Source organism: Equus caballus, chromosome X (genome assembly GCF_041296265.1).
Source record: "Equus caballus isolate H_3958 breed thoroughbred chromosome X, TB-T2T, whole genome shotgun sequence".
Lineage (NCBI taxonomy): Eukaryota > Metazoa > Chordata > Mammalia > Perissodactyla > Equidae > Equus > Equus caballus.
In genome coordinates this window covers 29,399,549-29,418,701 of record NC_091715.1, presented here as the reverse complement: position 1 = coordinate 29,418,701, position 19,153 = coordinate 29,399,549, and the positions used below count along the sequence as shown (strand labels likewise).

At 41.7% G+C, this 19,153-nt stretch overlaps 1 protein-coding gene across 1 annotated transcript; it reads right to left on the bottom strand.

The window, feature by feature from the left end:
- Positions 1-14,428: 14,428 nt before the first annotated feature.
- On the bottom strand, positions 14,429-18,899 carry LOC100053484 (melanoma-associated antigen B16). Its single transcript, XM_005614060.4, has 2 exons — positions 18,775-18,899; positions 14,429-16,088 (listed from the first exon to the last, which is right to left on the bottom strand). Exon 2 carries the CDS (start codon positions 16,020-16,022, stop codon positions 14,982-14,984), a length of 1,041 nt encoding a protein of 346 aa, XP_005614117.1. The 5' UTR covers positions 16,023-16,088; positions 18,775-18,899; the 3' UTR covers positions 14,429-14,981.
- Between the last annotated feature and the right edge of the window lie 254 nt (positions 18,900-19,153).

Below are 19,153 nucleotides of genomic sequence, written 5' to 3'. Positions count from 1 at the left end.
TTTAGAATTCCAAGATGGCAGAAAAGTAAAAAAGAAGAATGTGAAAAACCTCACCATGCATGATTAATCAACTTTTAATATTGAGTGAACAGCATTACAGGCTTTTCCTCTGCCTATATACAAATGGATGGGTGGATAGATGGAAACCTAGATTTCTTTTTCTTTTTTCCCCAGTTTTATGGAGATATAATTGACATATACCATTGTGTAAGTTTAAAGTGTACAGGGTGCTGATTTGATACATGTATATATAGTGAAATGATTACTGTAATAAGATGTCAGGAAAGGACTAAGCATTTTACATATATTTGTTTCATTTAGTCCTCACAACAAACAGCATGATTAGTTATTATCACTACTATCCATCACTTCACATAAGCACAATTTTTTTGTATGTGTAGTGAGAACATTTAAGATCTAGTCTCTTAGCAACTTTTAAATATATAATACAGTATTGTTAACTGTAGTCACCATGCTGTATGTTAGATTTGTGAAACTTATTCATCTTACAACTGGGAGTTTGTACCCTTTGACCAATATCTCTCCATTTCCCCAGCTTCCTAGCCTCTGGCAACCACTATTCTTCTCTCTGTTTCTCTAAGTTTGACTTTTTTTTAGATTCCACATATAAGTGAGATCATACAGTATTTGTCTTTCTCCATCTGATTCACTTCACTTAGCATAATGCCCTTAAGGTTGATCTATGTTGTTGCAAATGTCAGGATTTCTTTCTTCTTTATGACTGAATATTCTGTTGCATATGTAAAAAGCGTTTTCTTTACCCATTCATCTGTGGATGGACACTTAGATTGTTTCCATGTCTTGGCTATTGTGAATAATGCTGCAATGAACATAAGGGTGCATATATCTCTTCAAGATAGTGATTTCGTTTTTCTGGATATATACCCAAAAGTGGAATTGCTAGATCATATGTTAGTTCTATTTTTAATTTTTTGAGGAACCTCCATACTGTTTTTCAGTGACTACACCAATTTACATTCCCACAAACAGTGCACTAGGGTTTCCTTTCCTCCACATCCTCACCAACACTTGTTATTTCTTGTCTTTTTGATAATAGCCATTCTAACAGATATGAGGTAATAGCTCATCATGGTTATGATTTATATTTCCCTGATGATTACTGATGTTGAGCATCTTTTCATGTACCTGTTGGCCATTTGTATGTCTTCTTTGGAAAAATGTCTATTCGCTTACTCTGCTCATTTTTTAAACCAGATTGGGGTTTTTTGCTATTGAGTTGTATGAGTTCTTTATATATTTGGATATTAACCACGTGAAATGAACCTCAAGGAAGAAGGGAAATTGTACTGGGTAGTAAAAAGGTTGCTGACTCCATCTCCTAACTATCTACTTGATCAGTCTGTTCTCAGGAGAGATATGGGGAAAATGGTGTCTTTGGCAGAGAGCTGGATTACAGTTAAGTATAGTTGTTAAAAAATTATTCCCTGGGTTTCAACATAAAATGTCTTCAAAAGCATGAATTTTAGTAATTCAGAACCTTACCTTCAAGGTTTTTATTTACTTTTTTGTTTGTGTGTTTATGTTTCTCACTCCCTCTCCAGCAAGGACGGTAACATCCTTGATGGAGGTAAGGGTGAACTGGCCATTGTGAAAAATCTTATCCCAGGGTCAAAGCATGAAAGCTCACTTCACTCCTCTCCACAAGTGCTGCTTTGTACTGAGGATTCTTCATGTCCCAATTTGATCCCCAGAAATGTTGGGTGTGGTTTACCTGAATGTTTACATGTCTCCTTTTAAGACACACCATTTTCATCCAATCAAATTTTATTGCTATATTGTCCTTTTTGAAGTTTGTGTATCCTATGAGTACTTATATACAGTAAGTATAGGGTGTAGAGAAAATATGTATGTGTTTCTACAGAGTTGGAGCTTGATGACAAAATTTTGCCGGCATTTGGGATCCTGGCATAAGGGTAAGCCTTGGGAAGTTAGAACTCTAGAGAAATCTAGCTAAATCCAGAAGTATGTATTTTCATTGCAACAGAAAATAAGACCTTGGAGACACCTCTAGGGTGTAAAGTCCAGGGACATCAGGGGTTATCAGGCCCCTGGAAAGATGTCTTTATATTCCAAAAGGTTAGAGTGAGAACTCAGGGTTTTTCCATCCCATCTCCATGGAGGAAACGTTTTTTTCTCTCATTTCAGGAGGGAGGAGAAGGTAGCTGCGTCCTGCTTCTGTACATAAGCAGAAAAAATCCGTTTTTCTCTATTCCTCACCTATTATAATGACTTCAAAATTTGTAAGTTTAGAACATTTGACCTGGCCTTCATCACGTCACCCCAGGAGTAAGAATCAGGGTGTGACAAACAACGTGGTGGTCATTATTTGCATTTAAGTGAATTAGCATTTTAAGCGAATGATAGATTTGTGTCTGATCCAGAACATATCATGTGAACATCTGGATGAAATTAATAAAGATAATTATTAAAAGCACAATAGTGAGTTTTATTCCTATTGTATGTACGTGTGTGCGTGTACATGACTGAACAGTGTTAGATAGTGATTCACAATTGACTGATTATTATGAAAGTTCTTCATGACATTGTATTTAACATGGACATACAATTGAGTGCCTTTATAACATGCCTTCTAGAAACATTTTATGTATATTCTTTGTTACTTTACTCCTTTGTATTAGTGTTTCATACATTTTTAATGTCTGAATTGAAAAAGAATTTTCGTGGGATATTATTACAGAGTGGAAATTGAAATATAATTCCATATAAATCTACTGCATTTAAAAAAATATGTAGAAGTATGTACACTCAAGTGTGCATAATTAGTAAGTACTCCTAGTGAGAGATCCAGATTTCAAAAGCCAGGAGAATGAAGGTTGAGTATTTTAACATTACCCATGCTCTAAGAATAAAATTAGAAAGCAGAATGGCATTCATATAGATGTTGTATTATCATTTTCTATTTTAGTAACAAGAAGAAAGATTTTCATTTTCGCTGGTTTTAAATTAAGTATATTTGTGACGATCTCAGTAGTAATAGCATATATCCGTATATTTGGGCCTCCTGGATATAATTCTATTTGACCTTTCACATCAAATCCTCAACAGCAATTATTAAAAATGTTTTTTCTGTTTACTATTTTTAAGACCTTTGTTTTTTGGGGGGAATTTGGTGATATAAAAGTGGTTCCTGTCTTTATTGGACAAACTAATTGGGAGACATGCCAGAGAAAAGAGTAGAATTCAGATAAGGGAAGAGATCGATATGATCCAAATTTCTCAACCAATTTCTCATCTTTTGATGAAGGAATTATCTGGGTTCTTAAAGGACACATTGGATTTGGATCAGAAGTGGAGAGAGGGGAAGATGTTTGCTAGGAGGAAATGGCACGAATAGAATATAGACCGTGAACAAATGATATACATTTAGGAAATTGTGTGTATAGGTTGTTGTAGTTGAAATTTGGGATTGGAAAATTAGATATAGTCATATAGTTGAGATATTGAATCAGCATAAAAAGTTAGAAGTTTGCTATGTGGGCATTATGGGAATAAAGACACTTACAACAGTAGAATGGATAAAAAGCAGAGGCACTGGAGACAGAAAGCATAGACCAATCAGGGTGTTCTTTCAAATGCTGGAGGAGGAAAATAGTAACTCTCTCTACTCAGATCATTGTGATGGGGACTGAAAGTAAGGAGCTTATAAAGGAGAGATCATGAAGTTTGCCAGACCTAGAGACCAGCCACAGAAGGAAAGTCAGGAGAAGGACCATTACAACTGACTCTGGGTTTTCCAGTTTGCAATCCAGAGACATTGACGATGATAGTGACAAAATATAGCTTGGTATAAAGCAGTCCCATGTACCTACTAGAGAAAAGATGGTTTGTAAATATTTACTTTTCTCCTTGTAATGTAAGCATGTTAAAGTCACTTTGTACCAGGACTATTACGGGCATATTTGTAAAGGTAAACCATATCAATTGTAAATCAAGCTATTTGGAACGATAGCAATGTTACAATTCCCTTCAACGCAACAAATTATTGATGCTTCTCTGTAAATGGGTAAACCCCACATGGTGTATGGATATGGTTCAACCACACTCATGCCTTTGAAATATCTTACAGACTAATAGTGACAAGAACATTAAAAAAGGTGGGTGCAAGGCAAACCGTGAATGCCACAATGGATATAGAAATGATGTGTTGTGGGACTCAAAGTGGCTAGAGGTCACTCTGATAAGGGAACCAAGAAAAGTTGCATGGGCCAGTTGGTGTTTAATATGGCCCTTGAAAGTTTGGTAGGTGTTCACAAGAAGCTTAAATTACCTTTATTTAAAAAATATAATTCGTCATACCTTGTGATTCTCTCCTTCACTTTTTAATTTCCTCAGATACATTGACTCATGATTATTTTATTGTGTAGTCGAACCCCTGCCTCCACCCCTGGCAACCACCATTCTTCTCCCTGCTTCTATGAGTTCGACTATTTTAGATTCCACCTTGAAAATAGGGATCAGCTGGATGTGTTCCTGTGCCATTCTGTCCTGCTGTCGAATCCTGACAGCAGGAATACACAGTCACTATATATCTATAATTTCATGGGATGGCGATAAATAAAAGGAGAAATTCATGGGATTGTTTTTTTGATTCAACATAGCAGGTACGTTTTATTCCCTTGTGCAGAAAGGTGGATATCAGGAAAACAAAATGAATAAACATTTATGGAGTTTGTACTACACACAATATTTTGTGTTGTGAGGGGAGCCAAGCATGAAAAGATAATACAACTTTGTGCTTCAAGGTTTTTGTTTTTGTCTAGTTTTTGTCATTTAAGATGCTTCCAGTCAGGAATAACAGGATAGATGAGTAAACATGATTTAGTAAGAAGAAAATTCGATATTTTATATGGCATGAAATCAGACGGTAGAAGGTTATATGGATAGTTATTCAGTTTCTCAACAAGATTATCAGAGGCTAATTTTTACATAGCCACTTTCAGCCCGCTAGCTTTGTTTTAGCTATCTACATTGAAAACTCCAAAATGGCTACAGAAGGCCTCACATAGCACCTTCATTTGGTTATTCATGGAACAGGATGAGTAGCATCTCTTCTTCTGCTTCTATTTTTCCAGGAGGCAAATCTTTTCCAATAGCCCCAAAGCAATTCTCCTTGTATCCCCTTGACCAGAATTGGATTTCATACTTATGGCTAAACCAGTGTTTGGTAAAGGGAATGGAACACCACAAAAAGTGAGATTTTTAGCAAAGAAGAAAGGCGTTGGGAAGGCAATCGACAGAGTTTTCTCTAGGATTATAGTACGTCAGTGGATACTGCTAGTTATAGCTTCAGTCTAGCGTGAAAGCTGTTGATATCATGAAGTTACAGCATGAGATATCTACCACGAAGCTCTTCTTTTTAGTGATGAGGAAACCAGGGTCCAGTCAATTCAGTTGATTTAGTCAAGATCAAGTCACTGAGTAGCAAGACTTGAATCTAGTTTAGCAGCTTTCTACTGCAACATTCCTTCTGTAATGAGTTTTTTCTCTATTTTAAAAATGTAATCCTCTGCCTTTTGTTAGTCAAGTAGGAACACTATCTTCAGGGAATGAGATGGATACCTATACAGTTGAAATTCTTTATGATTAGATCTACATATGGAGAGGAATGACTATATTTTGAAATATATTTCACATAAAATGATTCTTTTAAAGAAATCTGATTTATTTTGATAACTGACTTTTTAAAGGTATGGGTGACTAAAGTGTAATTGCTTTCACTTCTCTTCTTTAAAATGCGTCATAAAGAAAGTTATAAATGCTTTTTAATTTCAAGAGTTTTATCTGGTTTTTCATTGCATTGTCTCAGTTATCAAATATATTTTTCTTTGAGATAAACATACTTTTTTTCTCTTACCAAATTAACTTGTCATCCTATGATATATTTTTTCATCTGTGTGTTTTTGAAATAATTTTTATATCGTTACATGTATTAGTTTAAGTTGTGTTCACTGAAATGGAGTTCAAAAGACTTTAATTGTCACCATACTTAAGCCCAGTTTGTTCTCCCTGAATGCCACCTCTTGCTCCAATGAACACATTTCCATCACCCTAGATTGATCTCTTTGGTTCACACGTGTAGGCTGGTCCATTATGCAAGGCCCAGCAGGATCACGTTTCTCACTTTGAAGTTTAACTTCTTTTCTTAATGGTTTAAAAGTAAATCTGAGAATCAAACTATGCAATTCATTTCTTAAATTTTGTTTTTGTCCAAAGTAATCTTCCTCCATCTGTTGTCTGATATTGTCTCTGTTGAATAAATGTGAGATGGCAGAAGACCAAGCACAGACTATGGAATCTGGTCTATCTCTCGGTTTTCCTTAAATCATAACCAATCAGCTTTTACCTTACTGAGGTTGGTCACTTCTCTTATTTCTTGCTAACAAGCCCTTTCTCCCTCCCCAGGCCCCTTCAGGGGTAAGCTTTACTGCCATTAACAAAACAAGAATGGATATAGCTTTCGCTTTTTCTAAAGAAGAGTGTATGAGAAAGTGTGAATTCGTGGATTGTCAGAGAAGATAGTGCCATTCTCCATTAACTGCTGCCAGCTATCAGAGTCAAATGTATCACTTCCACATGGCACTTTAGGTCTCCTTGACTCTTGCACCATTTACATTTCCAAGGCCAGGCCTAGATTATTTTCAGTTGGTAACTTGACTATGTGTCATTAAGACATAGAAGATCTTCATTTCATGGAAGTACAGAGAGCTCCCTATACATTGACAATGACAGAGTTGATGGCTCAATAGGTGGGAATGTGTATGTCTTTGAATATCTGCTTCATATCAATCTCAATATTTCTTTGCTATAAATAATTTTCCTCCACTACCTCCACCCTTTTCTAGGAGATCCTAGGCACTACATAAACTGATAGAACATTTCCTTTTTCTAGTGTTGGCCTTCTTTTTGGCTCCAATTTACATTCTGGCTATTTTATTGTCCCTGATGTTATTCCTCTGCATTTTTGAATTTTATCTCAAATACATTCCAATCCTCATTTATAATTTATCTTGTTTATCAGTATAGTTATCTTTTCTGCCTTATTGTAATACGTCTTCCCTGGGAAAAGCACTTCCCCCAAATACTGCTGCCTAATCTGCCTGAACTGTTGTCTTCATCATGTTATTCCTTGTTCAGAAACAAAGTCCCTCATGCTGTTATCCAAGCCCTCCACAAAGTGACCCTTGCCTTCCTTAGTCTCCTCATTCACTCCTTGTCTCCTCTGTTCCTATGCATGACCCAAACGGTACATCTTTCCTGAACAAACACTGTGCTTACCTATTTCTTTGCCTTATACCGTGTACCCTTTCTGATAGAATACACCTTTTCCCTTGCCCCAGACACAATCTGTTCAAAATTCTAGCACTTTTCAATTCTCATCTCAAATGCCACTTCCTCCCCTAGGCTTTTGCTTGAATACTTTGTCATCTTTTACCTAATAACACAGTAGTTTGTCTATTTGTCATTGTTCTTTTACTTAACTATATGTTTCTTTAAAGCAGAGATGACGTCTTAGTCACTTTAATCACTGTTTGTAACGTACAGTATTCTCTCTGACATGTACTGGCTTTTATGGGGTCTTTAAGACTCTGAAGTCGGTGTTATTTTTAGAACACTTCTACTTCATGTGTTAACTCTTCTAATTTGTCTTTTAATAATTAGGCTAAGATCTTATGATTCATCTCAATAGACTGTTTGCTGTGTCCACATTTCAGTGTCATTGCCAATTAGTGATATTTTTTAAGTAATGCAATGATTCCTATACTATGTTTAACTTTTAATAGATTTTAATTAATCTGTATATCCTCTTAGTTTGTATTTTTCTTCTTTAAAACTAGGCTACTGATATCTGTGAGCCAAATCCAATCCTGATGTGCACACTTTTGTCTCCATATATAGAAGTTTCCTTATGTACCTCTCCAAGAAGAGGGAGCCCTTTCATTGTACTTTCCCACCCCTGTGCTGATACAGGTATGGGTACTTTTAGGCTCCCAATACACATGAAGAAGTCAAGCACTTAAATAGAGTTTCAGATATTTTTTTCATAAGCGCAAATTCACTGCAATATTGACTGGACTATCTACATGTTGCTCTTTCTAGGTGAAAGCTTTAAAACAGTGAAAGAAACATTTTTTCTTTATTTTTTAAAAAACTTTATTAAGGTATAATTGATATACAAAGAACTGCACATAGTTAATGTGCAGTACCTGTGTATGTAGCAAACACCTGTGATACCATCACCGCAATCAAGGTAATAGATATGTCCAACATCCAATGGTTGTAAAGTTTCAATTATGCCAGATGACTAAGTTCCAGAGATCTGCTGTACAGCATGGTGCCTATAGTTAACAATATGGTATTGTGCACTACAAAATTTGTTAAGAGGCTAGATCTCATGTTCTCATCACAATAAAAAAGAGAAAAAGAGAAAGAGACACAATGAAATAAAATTTTCCACTTAATACTAATCATCACCTGCAATGAAATGGCAGTCCTTTAATTCCCATTCATGAATTGGTTTGGGGAAATGGATATCTTAATGAACACTAGAAATTAATTAATTAAAAGAAAATGAATTATTATTAGTAGTAATATCATTATATAATATTATAATAACATAATTAATAATATAATTATTATTATATTATTATTATTATTAATCATGCATGGTGAGATTTTTCACATTCTTCTTTTTACTTTTCTGCCATCTTTGAATTCTAAATACTGAATATCTGTTATATATTTTCAAAGTTATTCTTCCAATTTTTAAAGTTACTGGGCCAGCCCCGGTGGCTTAGTGGTTAAGTTCAGCATGCTCTGCTTCAGCAGCCCAGGCTCAGTTCCTGGGCTCAGACCTACACCACTCATCTGTCAGTGGCCATGTTGTGGTGGAGGCTCACATGCAAAAAAGAGAAAGACTGACAGCAGATGTTAGCTCAGGGCTAATTAAAAGAAAAAAAAGAACTTGCCCCCACTATAAATGATATTTATAGGTATTTGAACAGCCTGTGATGGCTGCAGGCTCAAACACTATCTTGGAGTCAGGAGTGCTTACAACAGAATGGTATATGATGCTTCCTGCCTTGGGCTCTTAACATCCTTGTCACTCCCAGTCAGTTCAAAAAGGAAGAGTATAATCTCCACAGGTTCTGAATCCCATCTGCAAATTTATGAATCTTAGGTTAACCCTGTTCCCCCAGCAAGCATGACCTGGCAATGTAGGCCAGTGATCATAGTCAGAAGATGCTCACTCTTTCGTGTGCCGCAAACTTGGGAAACACGAGAAACAGCTTGTGTTGGGGACGTCATCTAGATTATTTTAGGAGATATGTCCACACTTAGCCCTTTATTTGAAGGGCAACTGAGGAAATTAGTACTAGAGTACCCCCCTTCAAATCTCCTCCTCCTTGCAGTTGCTTGCTGCCTTCCACTGCTTATTGGTATTTCTGACCTGTCTCAACTATCTGTCATCACTCACTAACATTCATGTAGCCCTCACCTCAGTGGAGAGAGCTCACTGTACACAGAGGACTAAATACCTGTTGCCAGCAGGAATCAAGATAGATCCATGCTCTGATACACTGGCAAAGGTTTAGTGGACCACCAGAGTAGTCAAGACATGTAGCCGTCCCAGAATCCACCAGTAACATTGCTGGATGATCCAGGAGAGACAGCTATACTGGCCTAACAGTAGGTGGAGGAATTCTACAGAATGGTGGGTTCTTCTGGTCTTTTCATCCAGTAGACTTCCCTACTCAGATAACCATACAATTTCCAGCTGTTGGTGATTCAGAGATTTGCCAAGCCTATTCATGTGAGTTGTCCTGGACTCTCCCTCTAGACTCTCCACTTTCTCTCCTCCCACTTTCTCTCCATCCTACATTAAACTCTGGATTCAGAACTTTGGCTACCAGCCTACTCCGAGCTCTCCGGACTTGGATTTACATGTGGTCTCTCTCTCGGACCCTGGAAGTTACTCTTTGCCCAGATCTTCATCCCTCACAAAGTGTAAGTGACCTGTCTGGCACCATTCCCTGTCAACAGGTCATTTTGACTAATCCTTGCTTCTCAAATTAAGCAAAGATTGATTTATAAAATAATATGTATGAGTATTTATAAAATAATATATGTATGGTATTCACATGCATGAACTTTTGAGAATATGAAATGGTAGAGTATTTTGGGGATAAAATGTTGGCAATATTTATAAAAATTTACAACCTCTACTTACTTTCCACTTTAACCCAATTTCTACCTTGCTATCAGAAATATAGACTTTAGCCCAATAAGTCATCTTCAAAATATTTAAGTTCTATAAGTCATGGCAACAAATGGGAAACAAATTATGCATCAGTCAGAAGGAAATGGTTAAATTAATTATGGCACATAAATGCTATGGGAGTAGTTATAAAAGTAAAGTAGATCTATATGTGTTGTCGTGAAAAGATCTTGCAGTTCTAAGTGAGAAAGACAAATGGCAGAATAATATGTATATCACTACCCATTAAGTTTTAAAATCCTAATATATTTTTATAAAATATCTATGTATGAGAAAGCCTAGAATTAGCTTTAAAATAATATACTAGATTGTCAGTTGTGGCATTCTCTGAAAATGTGGCTGAATTATGAAGGAATACTGTAAAGGTGGAGATTGTGATTTGTCTGTGTTTTTGGAATTTTTGCCCCCAAAATATGAGCACTATTAGCTTTGTCACTAAAATATTTAAATAAGCCTAACAACAGAAATAGTAGCTATGTGAGTCAGATAATTTTCTGCCAGCTGATGGAACAGACAACACCCGACATCTGAATGGCTTAATGTAACAAAAGTTTATTTCTTATGCACATAGAATCTGATTAATTTGGCAGGGAATCTTTGTATCAGGTAATCCAGAGATCTAGGCTGCCTCCATCTTGTACTTCCTCATCCCAAAAAGGGTCCCCATGTTTGCTGCTGAATGGAAGAGAAAACATGGTGCCATACTTGCTCTCAAATGCCTTGGCCTGTAAGTGACCAACATTGTTGCTGCTCATATTTCAGTGGCAAGGGCTAGTCACGTGATCCTTTCTAACTACAAGCGAAATGTGCAATGTAGCTCTCCAACAAACCACGAAGGAGTGGAAGACAATTTGCAGATGAGCACTCGTAGTCTCTCTCATAAACTGTTACATAATAGGTGCTCAGTAGAGAGCAATCACTAGAATCTGTTGCATCAACAATCCTCTGCATTTCCTCGTAGAGTTTCTGAGGAGGCCAAATGTCCCTTGCAATTCTCCCACTTGTTGAGAACTTACTATGTAACAGGTGCTTTCCAATACAGGATCACATATATTTTTCAAAACAACCTTGTAAATCTCTGCGGGAAGGGTTTGCCATATTTCACTCAAAAGCGCTGTTCTTTGCTGTCCTTTTCAATAACCACTATGATCTCAATATACTGAGAATTTTCTCCTAACTTTTGGTGCATTGAAAAATTTTAACTTATGATTCTCTGCTATCTACTACCTTACTGAAAATGCCTGCACATATGCACAAATCCAATTATGCATATTGAAAACCAAGATTCTATCTACCTATCTATTGATTGATTGATTGATTGATCGATCGATCGATCTATTATCCAAAGGTTGTATTAAGGAATCACGTTCTACCACCTAGAAGGAGTCTAGAGTTTACAGGAACTGAGGCACTGTAGATCTTTGCTTACTTAGTTATTTCAATGGTCTGTCCTCATCTGTCATTTATAGGAGAGGCTTTGGTTTTGAATCACCAAGTGAGTTCACTCATAGGTTTGTGTCCAGTAGCCTCCTCAATCCCCTCACCCCCTCAGCCTCATCTTGCCCTACATCCAAATTTAATTTAAAATTAACTCACTTTGAAGAAATTAGAGGTTTTTTCTTATTCTCAAATAAGAAATCCCATTAAAATTCTACTGCAAATATCAAAATCCCATCCCTTGAGGATGTGGCACCAAAACTGGTAGATTCTTTGCTACAACAAACTATACTCACCAGATCCTTTGGAAGTCATTTTGAGAACATGATGAAGATACCTAGTGCTGATGACTGGCTCTGAATTTCACTGTCAAAATGACCTTTTTCATGGAACAAGATACTGCTGTCAGAGGGGCTCCATAGTGAGGGATGGGACTTCCAGGGAGTTGGAATACTCTAAGTCAGGGGAGGGGCAGGTGATTCTGGGCTATTCCACTGGGAGTAGGGTGCAGGCTTCAGGGAGAGTGCAGTGAAGAGCTGGTCAGCAGGTTCAGGTTCCAATTTGGACAAGAGGGCACACCGGAGAACACCCAGGAGGAAGGTGTTGTAATGCACACGCAGGGGAGGAAAATAATTTTCCCTCTACCCTTCTAGGTCCTTCACTGAGACTCCTCCCTCCGTAATAAAAGGGCAGATTAACAGGAGAAAATCAAATTTAATTACATAAATAAGTACTTACAGGAGCCTCACAAAAATATGATACTCAAAGAAGTAACCAAAGCACGAAGTTTTTATACCTTTTAGACAAAGAAACAATAAATTTGTGAAGAGTTGACAAGGCAAAGGGGTTTGGGTTTGGGGTAGTAAATGGTTAAGAAGTAACAAGTTCATTTATATACAGCCTTCTCTGCTCTAAATTCCCTGTCTCTGGTGATAAGGGTGCCTTCCACCCTCCTGGTACAGGGAGGGCCCCTTTCACATGGGAGATTTACCTTATGTTTGCAGGGGGATAAAGGAGGGTCATAGTGTCCCTCCCACACTAGCTGTTTCTGAGGTACCTTTAATTAAAATAGCCAGTATGCCAACGTGGCATATTCTGAGGTGACATATTATAAATTCACACACAAAAACCTGAAGCTGGACAAAATGCCAGCTCCTAGGCAAAGTCAGCTCTCAAGGAACCCTGAGGTTAAGGGGAGCAGGACCCTAGGTAAATGAAACCCACAGCCAACCCTCAAATTGTATTTGATTATCATTTTCACCTTTCTTCTTTTTATGTGCTTTTAGTACTTTGGATTCGAGGTCCTTTTTATCCCAAGAGGCATTATGGAGGAGTGAAAAGAGAGATGAATCAAAAGACAGAAGATGGACCTCAGGCTACAGGAGTGCAACAGAGTGGGCCTTTGAAGACTTCAGACCAGAAGTCTAGCCTCGGTACTGTCACATACCAGACCTATGAACTCCGGCACATTCTCAAACTTCTGAAATCTTAGGCTTTTCATTTGAGGAGTCTGATTAGCCCTGTCATGATGGACTATCGGAAACAGTAAAATGTACATAAAGCACCTGGCACAGTGCCTGGCATACCTTAGGTCTTTAATGAATGGCACTTATTAGTGCTGTTATTTTGACCACCAATTCTACCGCTGTCACCTATGTGATTTTCAAAACTCCAGTATGTCTCAGAGAACATGAAGTGCTGTAGGACATGGAATATGAGATCAACCAAAAGGCTGCTTAGCAAGTACACCTCAGAAGACAGATCCGCTCAGAGGTGGTGTTCTTCAATAATTGGGGAGGAAGTTTCTTCTCCAGCTAGCTGCAACTCGAAATTCCTAGAGTCTGTGACAAGGACCAGTTTCTCACCTTGCTAGCCTCTGTTCCATTGGAACCACTCCTATTTTCAGTAATCTCACCCCCATCAAAAATATGAACATTTCTTAGACTATGCCAAATTATACTAAAATAACCCATTTAAAATTTCCCTTGAATGGAGTAGCCTCTGGCTCTCCCAGCCAAAGGCAACAAGGTCAACCTAGTGGTTTCTGGGTATCTCACCTCAAGAAAGTATCACTGTTACCGCTCAAAAATTCTTTGAAGACAATGTGCATGAAAGACTTAGTTTGTGAATTATGTTCAGTGGCACAGGGACAAGATCACAGAACAACTTCCATTCCTGCATGGTGCAGATTTCTCTCTTTTTAAACCATGATCCCAAAGTAACTGTGAAGAATAGTTTTCCACTCCAGCTTATTGAGTCTCAACTTTCAGACACACTGTCTGAAGGTCTCATACCTGATCACGACCCTCTCAGCCTCATCTTGTCCTACATCCATATGTAACTTAAAATTAACTATCATGGAAGGAATTCTAGCTTCCTCAAACTCCAAATTTCCTTGCCACAGGGTATGTACACTTGACATTCTCTTATGGAACCCCTCCACTCACCTGCTAATGCCTTCTTTCACTAGCCCTTTAGATGTTAGAAGATATCCCACTGTCATTGTTATAGGACTGCCTATCCTGTAAGTAAAAATTATAAGAGCAGTTCCAAGGTCTTGTTTATCCTGGAATCTCCAGGATTAATGTGGTAATTTACAAAGAGCAAATGTTCATTGAAGGTTGGGGAATAAAAGAAACAGTGAGCATGGGCTCTAATTTATTGCAATTTATTTCTTATACATTGATAAACAAGCAAAGCAAGTTCATGCATATATAACTTAATTTTATAAAACAAAAAATAGAAGGTATAAGAGCACAATAAATAGCCAAGCTTTCAATGTTCTCCATTTCCAGAACCCAACTATCTTAAAGCTGATTTATTTCACCTTTCCAGTAAAAGCCTATAGATTTACCATGTTATCTTACTGCAGATGACAAAACAAGACAGATGGTGTCACAATTTGTTTTCCAAAATAACAAAGCTCTTACTGTTAAACCTCATTGTAGCATTAAGTGTCTGACCAGTATCATTCATAAACTTGGAGATTTTGAAGCTAATCAAATCTATATTAAAACAAACAACGTTTGAGTAGTACATATGTCAAAAAATGAAAGAACAGCTTTTCAAGTTACACATGTAATATAGGAACACATAGGCATATACACTGTGCTCCTTTCAACCCCACCTCAGAACTAACTTCTAAATTCTAGCAACACTAACTGCCTCTTCAAACACAAAGTGTTTGAAGAACCTGCCTCAGGCTTCAGTAGGGGCAGGAGAAACGGCCAGACCCGGCCCCAGAACGGGCAGTGGCCAGGGAAGTAGAGACAGCCCTGCCTGCAATTCTGGCTCGGGCTCTCTCTTTCTCATCTTGCAAAGCCTCCTCATACTGAGATGGGAAAGAACTTGGGTCAGTCGCATGAACCTTGGCTATAAACTCGAGGACCTGCATCTTGGTGGTTTCGGCATGGGCTCTCGGGCCCCACAGGAATTCAAATTGCGCAGGATCACTGTTGGCCACCTGTCGGTACTCCAGGTATTCTTCCTTCACGAAATCTTTGGTGATAAGCTGCTTGGGCTCCCCGAAGATGAAGTGCTTCCTGCCAGAATAGATGCCCATCACATTCAGAACTTCCCAGACTTCCTCTTCGGTGGCACGGTTGCCCTTCATGAAGATCACACCCAGGATAAGGATGAGGATGCCGGTCTTGGGGACGCCCTGTTCACCATGCTGCATGCCATCATAGGTGAGGCCCAATTTGATGAGGAGGCCATAGCAGTGGTTGGTGGGATCCACTTCCTTCACATCAAGGCCAAAGATCATCTCGATGTGCTCAGAGGCTTTCAGAAGGATCTCAGGCAAGCGGTCTTCATATTCCTGGGTGACAATCTTCAACATATCTTCCTTGGTTACTGGCTCTTTCATTTGATACTTGAGCAGCAAGAAATTCACCAACGAAGCCACTTTCTCTGCTGGAGCATCTCTGGGCACATTCTTGGGATCTGGGATAGCCTGGAAAGTGCTATCCTTCTCTTCCTGGCTACTAGAGCCCTCATCTGATTTGCTTGATGAGGCGGCTGCGATGGCAATGGAAGATGAGCAGGAACTCTGAGAACCCTCAGGAAAGCTGGGCAGACCAGCAACAGGAAGCTCCTTCGAATGGCCAGGCATTAGAGGACGGGAGCAGAGACAGATCTCCTCTAGAGCCCTGGAGATCTCAGCTACCTCCAGGTCCTGGGTCGTACCTTGGACCTGAAGGCGTTGATCATGTGAGCATCGTGGATTCTTCTGACGCTGAGACATGACGACTCTTGTCGGTGGCAGAAGGCAGGAGTGTGGACAGGAGGGTGGGCAATGGGGAATCACCACCTAAGGGCAAGAAGGCAGATGTGAGTCACCTCAGTGGGTAGGCTCCACAGTGCTGGCTCTGATATAAGCCACCTCCAGTGGGCTTCTTCTGCCAACAGTGACATACAGCTTTAGGGGTCTCCTGACCTCCCGGTTGCTGTGTCCCCCAAGAATATGGAGTAGGAAGTCTGAATACACAACAAGGTGCAGCCAGCCAACCAAGGCTGAGAATTCTCAGGGTTCCTACTAGGCAGGTGTGGTTGGGCTCTGTAGACCCATTTCTGATCTGAGGAGGGTGGTCTCATCAGTCCTAACTCAGGTTTCGTACCTTAGTATTCGATAGGGCCTGGGTCACCTCCCCTATGCTAATATGAGGCTGTGCCTCTAAATTCTAAAGTCACATCTCTTAAGACAACTGAGTTGGAAGTGTGGAGGAGTCTCCTCCAGGAGTCCAACTTGGGGTTTCCCAGGGCTGACACCAGGAGCTACATTCTGTGGACATTATCTGTACCGGTGTTGGCGGTCCCCTGCTTTTCACTCAGTTGTTTTCCCTTGAATCCAGGACCTGGGATCTCTCCTTTCACTGACCTAACACTGCCCCCTCAGACCAAAGCCTCCACCTCCCGAGATCTGGAGGAGCTAAAGAAGGGTCATGTCCACCTGACTGCCTTGCCCCCAGCCTCTCAGGGATCACAGCAGTTCGGGGCTGAACTTGTTGTGATCCCCACTCTCCTGGGGTTGGTGGTCGTCAGTATTCACTCAGCATCCCTGCCTTGGCTACTGGTGGGGCTTCAGGCTTGATAATATTCAACTGATGCTCATCCTCCTACACGGAAGAATGTCTTATCTTCCCAAGACACCCCAGGAGGAACTGAGGAAGGACGCTGTCCGTCCACCTCTACTGGGCCTTCCCTGGCTAGCAGCAGGAGCTCGACACTCTGGAGCTGTCTCTGTCCTGGGGTGGGTGGACCCCTCGGACCTCACTCAGAATTCTTTCCATAACTGTTTACAAGCCCTGGAATCCTAATTTGCTGACCTCCTGTGATGTATGCATATAGACTACGGACCTCACCTGCCTGAAATGGCCAGGAAGGAAGAGAGTAGACAGCTTGTCAAGGGATCCTTGCCCAGGTTCACTGAGGCTATTTGATCACCTCATGTTCTGGGATGAATCCCTTTCAGGCCCTACTCTGTGTCTCCACATAGACTCCTGCACTGCCTCATCACCCTCGTCAATGCTAATGGGAACCTGCCCCCTTCAGACCAAGACTGCCACTTCCAGAGGACTCCAGGGTGTGAAGTGTTAGGACTTCTGACCACGCTCGTCTAGGACCTCCCAGAGAATGACTACAGTGCAGGGCAGGTGTCCTGGGATGCCATCTATACTGGAGTGGATGGTGAGCTCTTTGCTCAATCAAGGTCTACCCCTGGGATCTTGACAGTGTATGAGACTCATCCCCCCTGCTGACCTCCCCTTTTCTAATTCCCTGACGTCACTCCCTCAAACCAAGGCCCTCACCTCCCCAAAACCAAAACGATGACACGTAGTCGTCTGATATGTGGTCACCCCTCCCAGGGTGGACCAAAGGGGCACGGAGGAGCTTCCTCGTGACCCTCTGTTCTGGAGTACGTGGTCCAGATGGTCTCGTCTTGGGGTCCTCACCTTGAATCCTGGCCTGGCCTGGGACTTACCCTTCTGACCTGAGTTTGTCCACTCACAATAAGGCCTCAGTTCCCAGGGAACACCACGGAGGAGTGATCGGGGGGCTCGTCTCGCTATCACTGCTCGCCATCTCCCAAGGCTTCCCTGTGACCCGAGGGACCACACTTTCATGCAGTGAGTTTGCCCTTCAGACACAAGTCGATGACACCCGCCAGGGCCTGGGACTGCTGCTGACTTAGCCTAGTCTACGCAGAACAAATCCTTTACTTTCCCGAGTCCAAGAGGAGGAAAGGAGAGGTGGCCTCTGCCTGCCACCCCTTGCCTGGCCCTCTCAGGCCTGACAACAGGGGAAGGGCTCTGGGGAGCCCCGTCTGCCATCAATTCGTCAGTCTACAATCCTCGCCTGAGCCCCTCACATTGGATAGTGGCTGGTCACGTGCCCTCTGACGTCTGTTCCCTGAGGCCCAAGCTCCAGTCAAGGCCCCATCTCTCTGAGACACCCAGAAAGGAAGTGCGGAGACACCTCACGCCCAGGACATCCAGCTGACAAAGGGCTACACACGGTGCCATCCCCTCCGCCCTGGGGCGGGCGGAACCCTCAGAACGCACTCGGGGTTCCCAGTGGCACTCCCGCAGGGCCCCAGGCCCCTTCCTTTGCTGACGCGGCCCTGCCCACCTCAGACTGAGGCCGCACCTCCCGCAGACCCCGGAAGCCCAAGTCAGTCAGCAGCACTTCCGGCCGCCCCTGCCCGGGGCCTCCCAGGGCTGAGGGACGCGCCGAGGCTCGGGGAGCCGGTCCCTAGTGGGCTGGGGTGTGGGGTCCCCTCAGCACTCACTCAGGGGCCTTTTCTCGACCACCTGCAGGTCAGAGCCTCAGCCCTGCGCGGAGAGGCCCACACCTCAACAAACCGCCCAAGAGCGAGCGCGTGGTCCGGCTGCCTGAGGGCACTGCCGGGGCCTCCCAGGACCGGGTTGGGGCTCTGCTCTAGCGCGCCCCTCTTTCCCGTGCTGGGTGGTCTCCCCTGGCCTCACTCAGAGGCTCACCTGACACCTGCAGCCGATGCGACTCCTCGGTCCGGGGACTGGAGTCCGCGCGCCTCAGCTCGAGCCCCTCACAGCCGGCTCAGCCTGGAGGAGGAAGTCCGGGGGCGGGACTTCCGGTTTGCTCTGCCTGGGGTCTCCCGGGCTGACAGCAGGGGCGGGGCGGGGCGGGGCGGGGCGGGGCGGGGCGGGGCGGGGCGGGGTGCGCCCGGCTCAGCTTCATCACGGAGGTTGCTGCTGACTCTGGCTGGCAGTCTTCACTTTGGCGTCTGCCCCCTGCTGGAATCCTGTGTGTTGAGCGGAGCTCAGGCCTCTTATGCCAAGGTCCGCATGTCCCTGAAACCTTGAGGAGTATCTGAGGAGATGCCTCAGCCAGAGAGCC

Coding starts and splice junctions, on each gene's coding strand:
- LOC100053484 (XM_005614060.4), bottom strand. CDS start 16,022: ATGTCTCAGCGTCAGAAGAATCCACGATGCTCACATGATCAACGCCTT.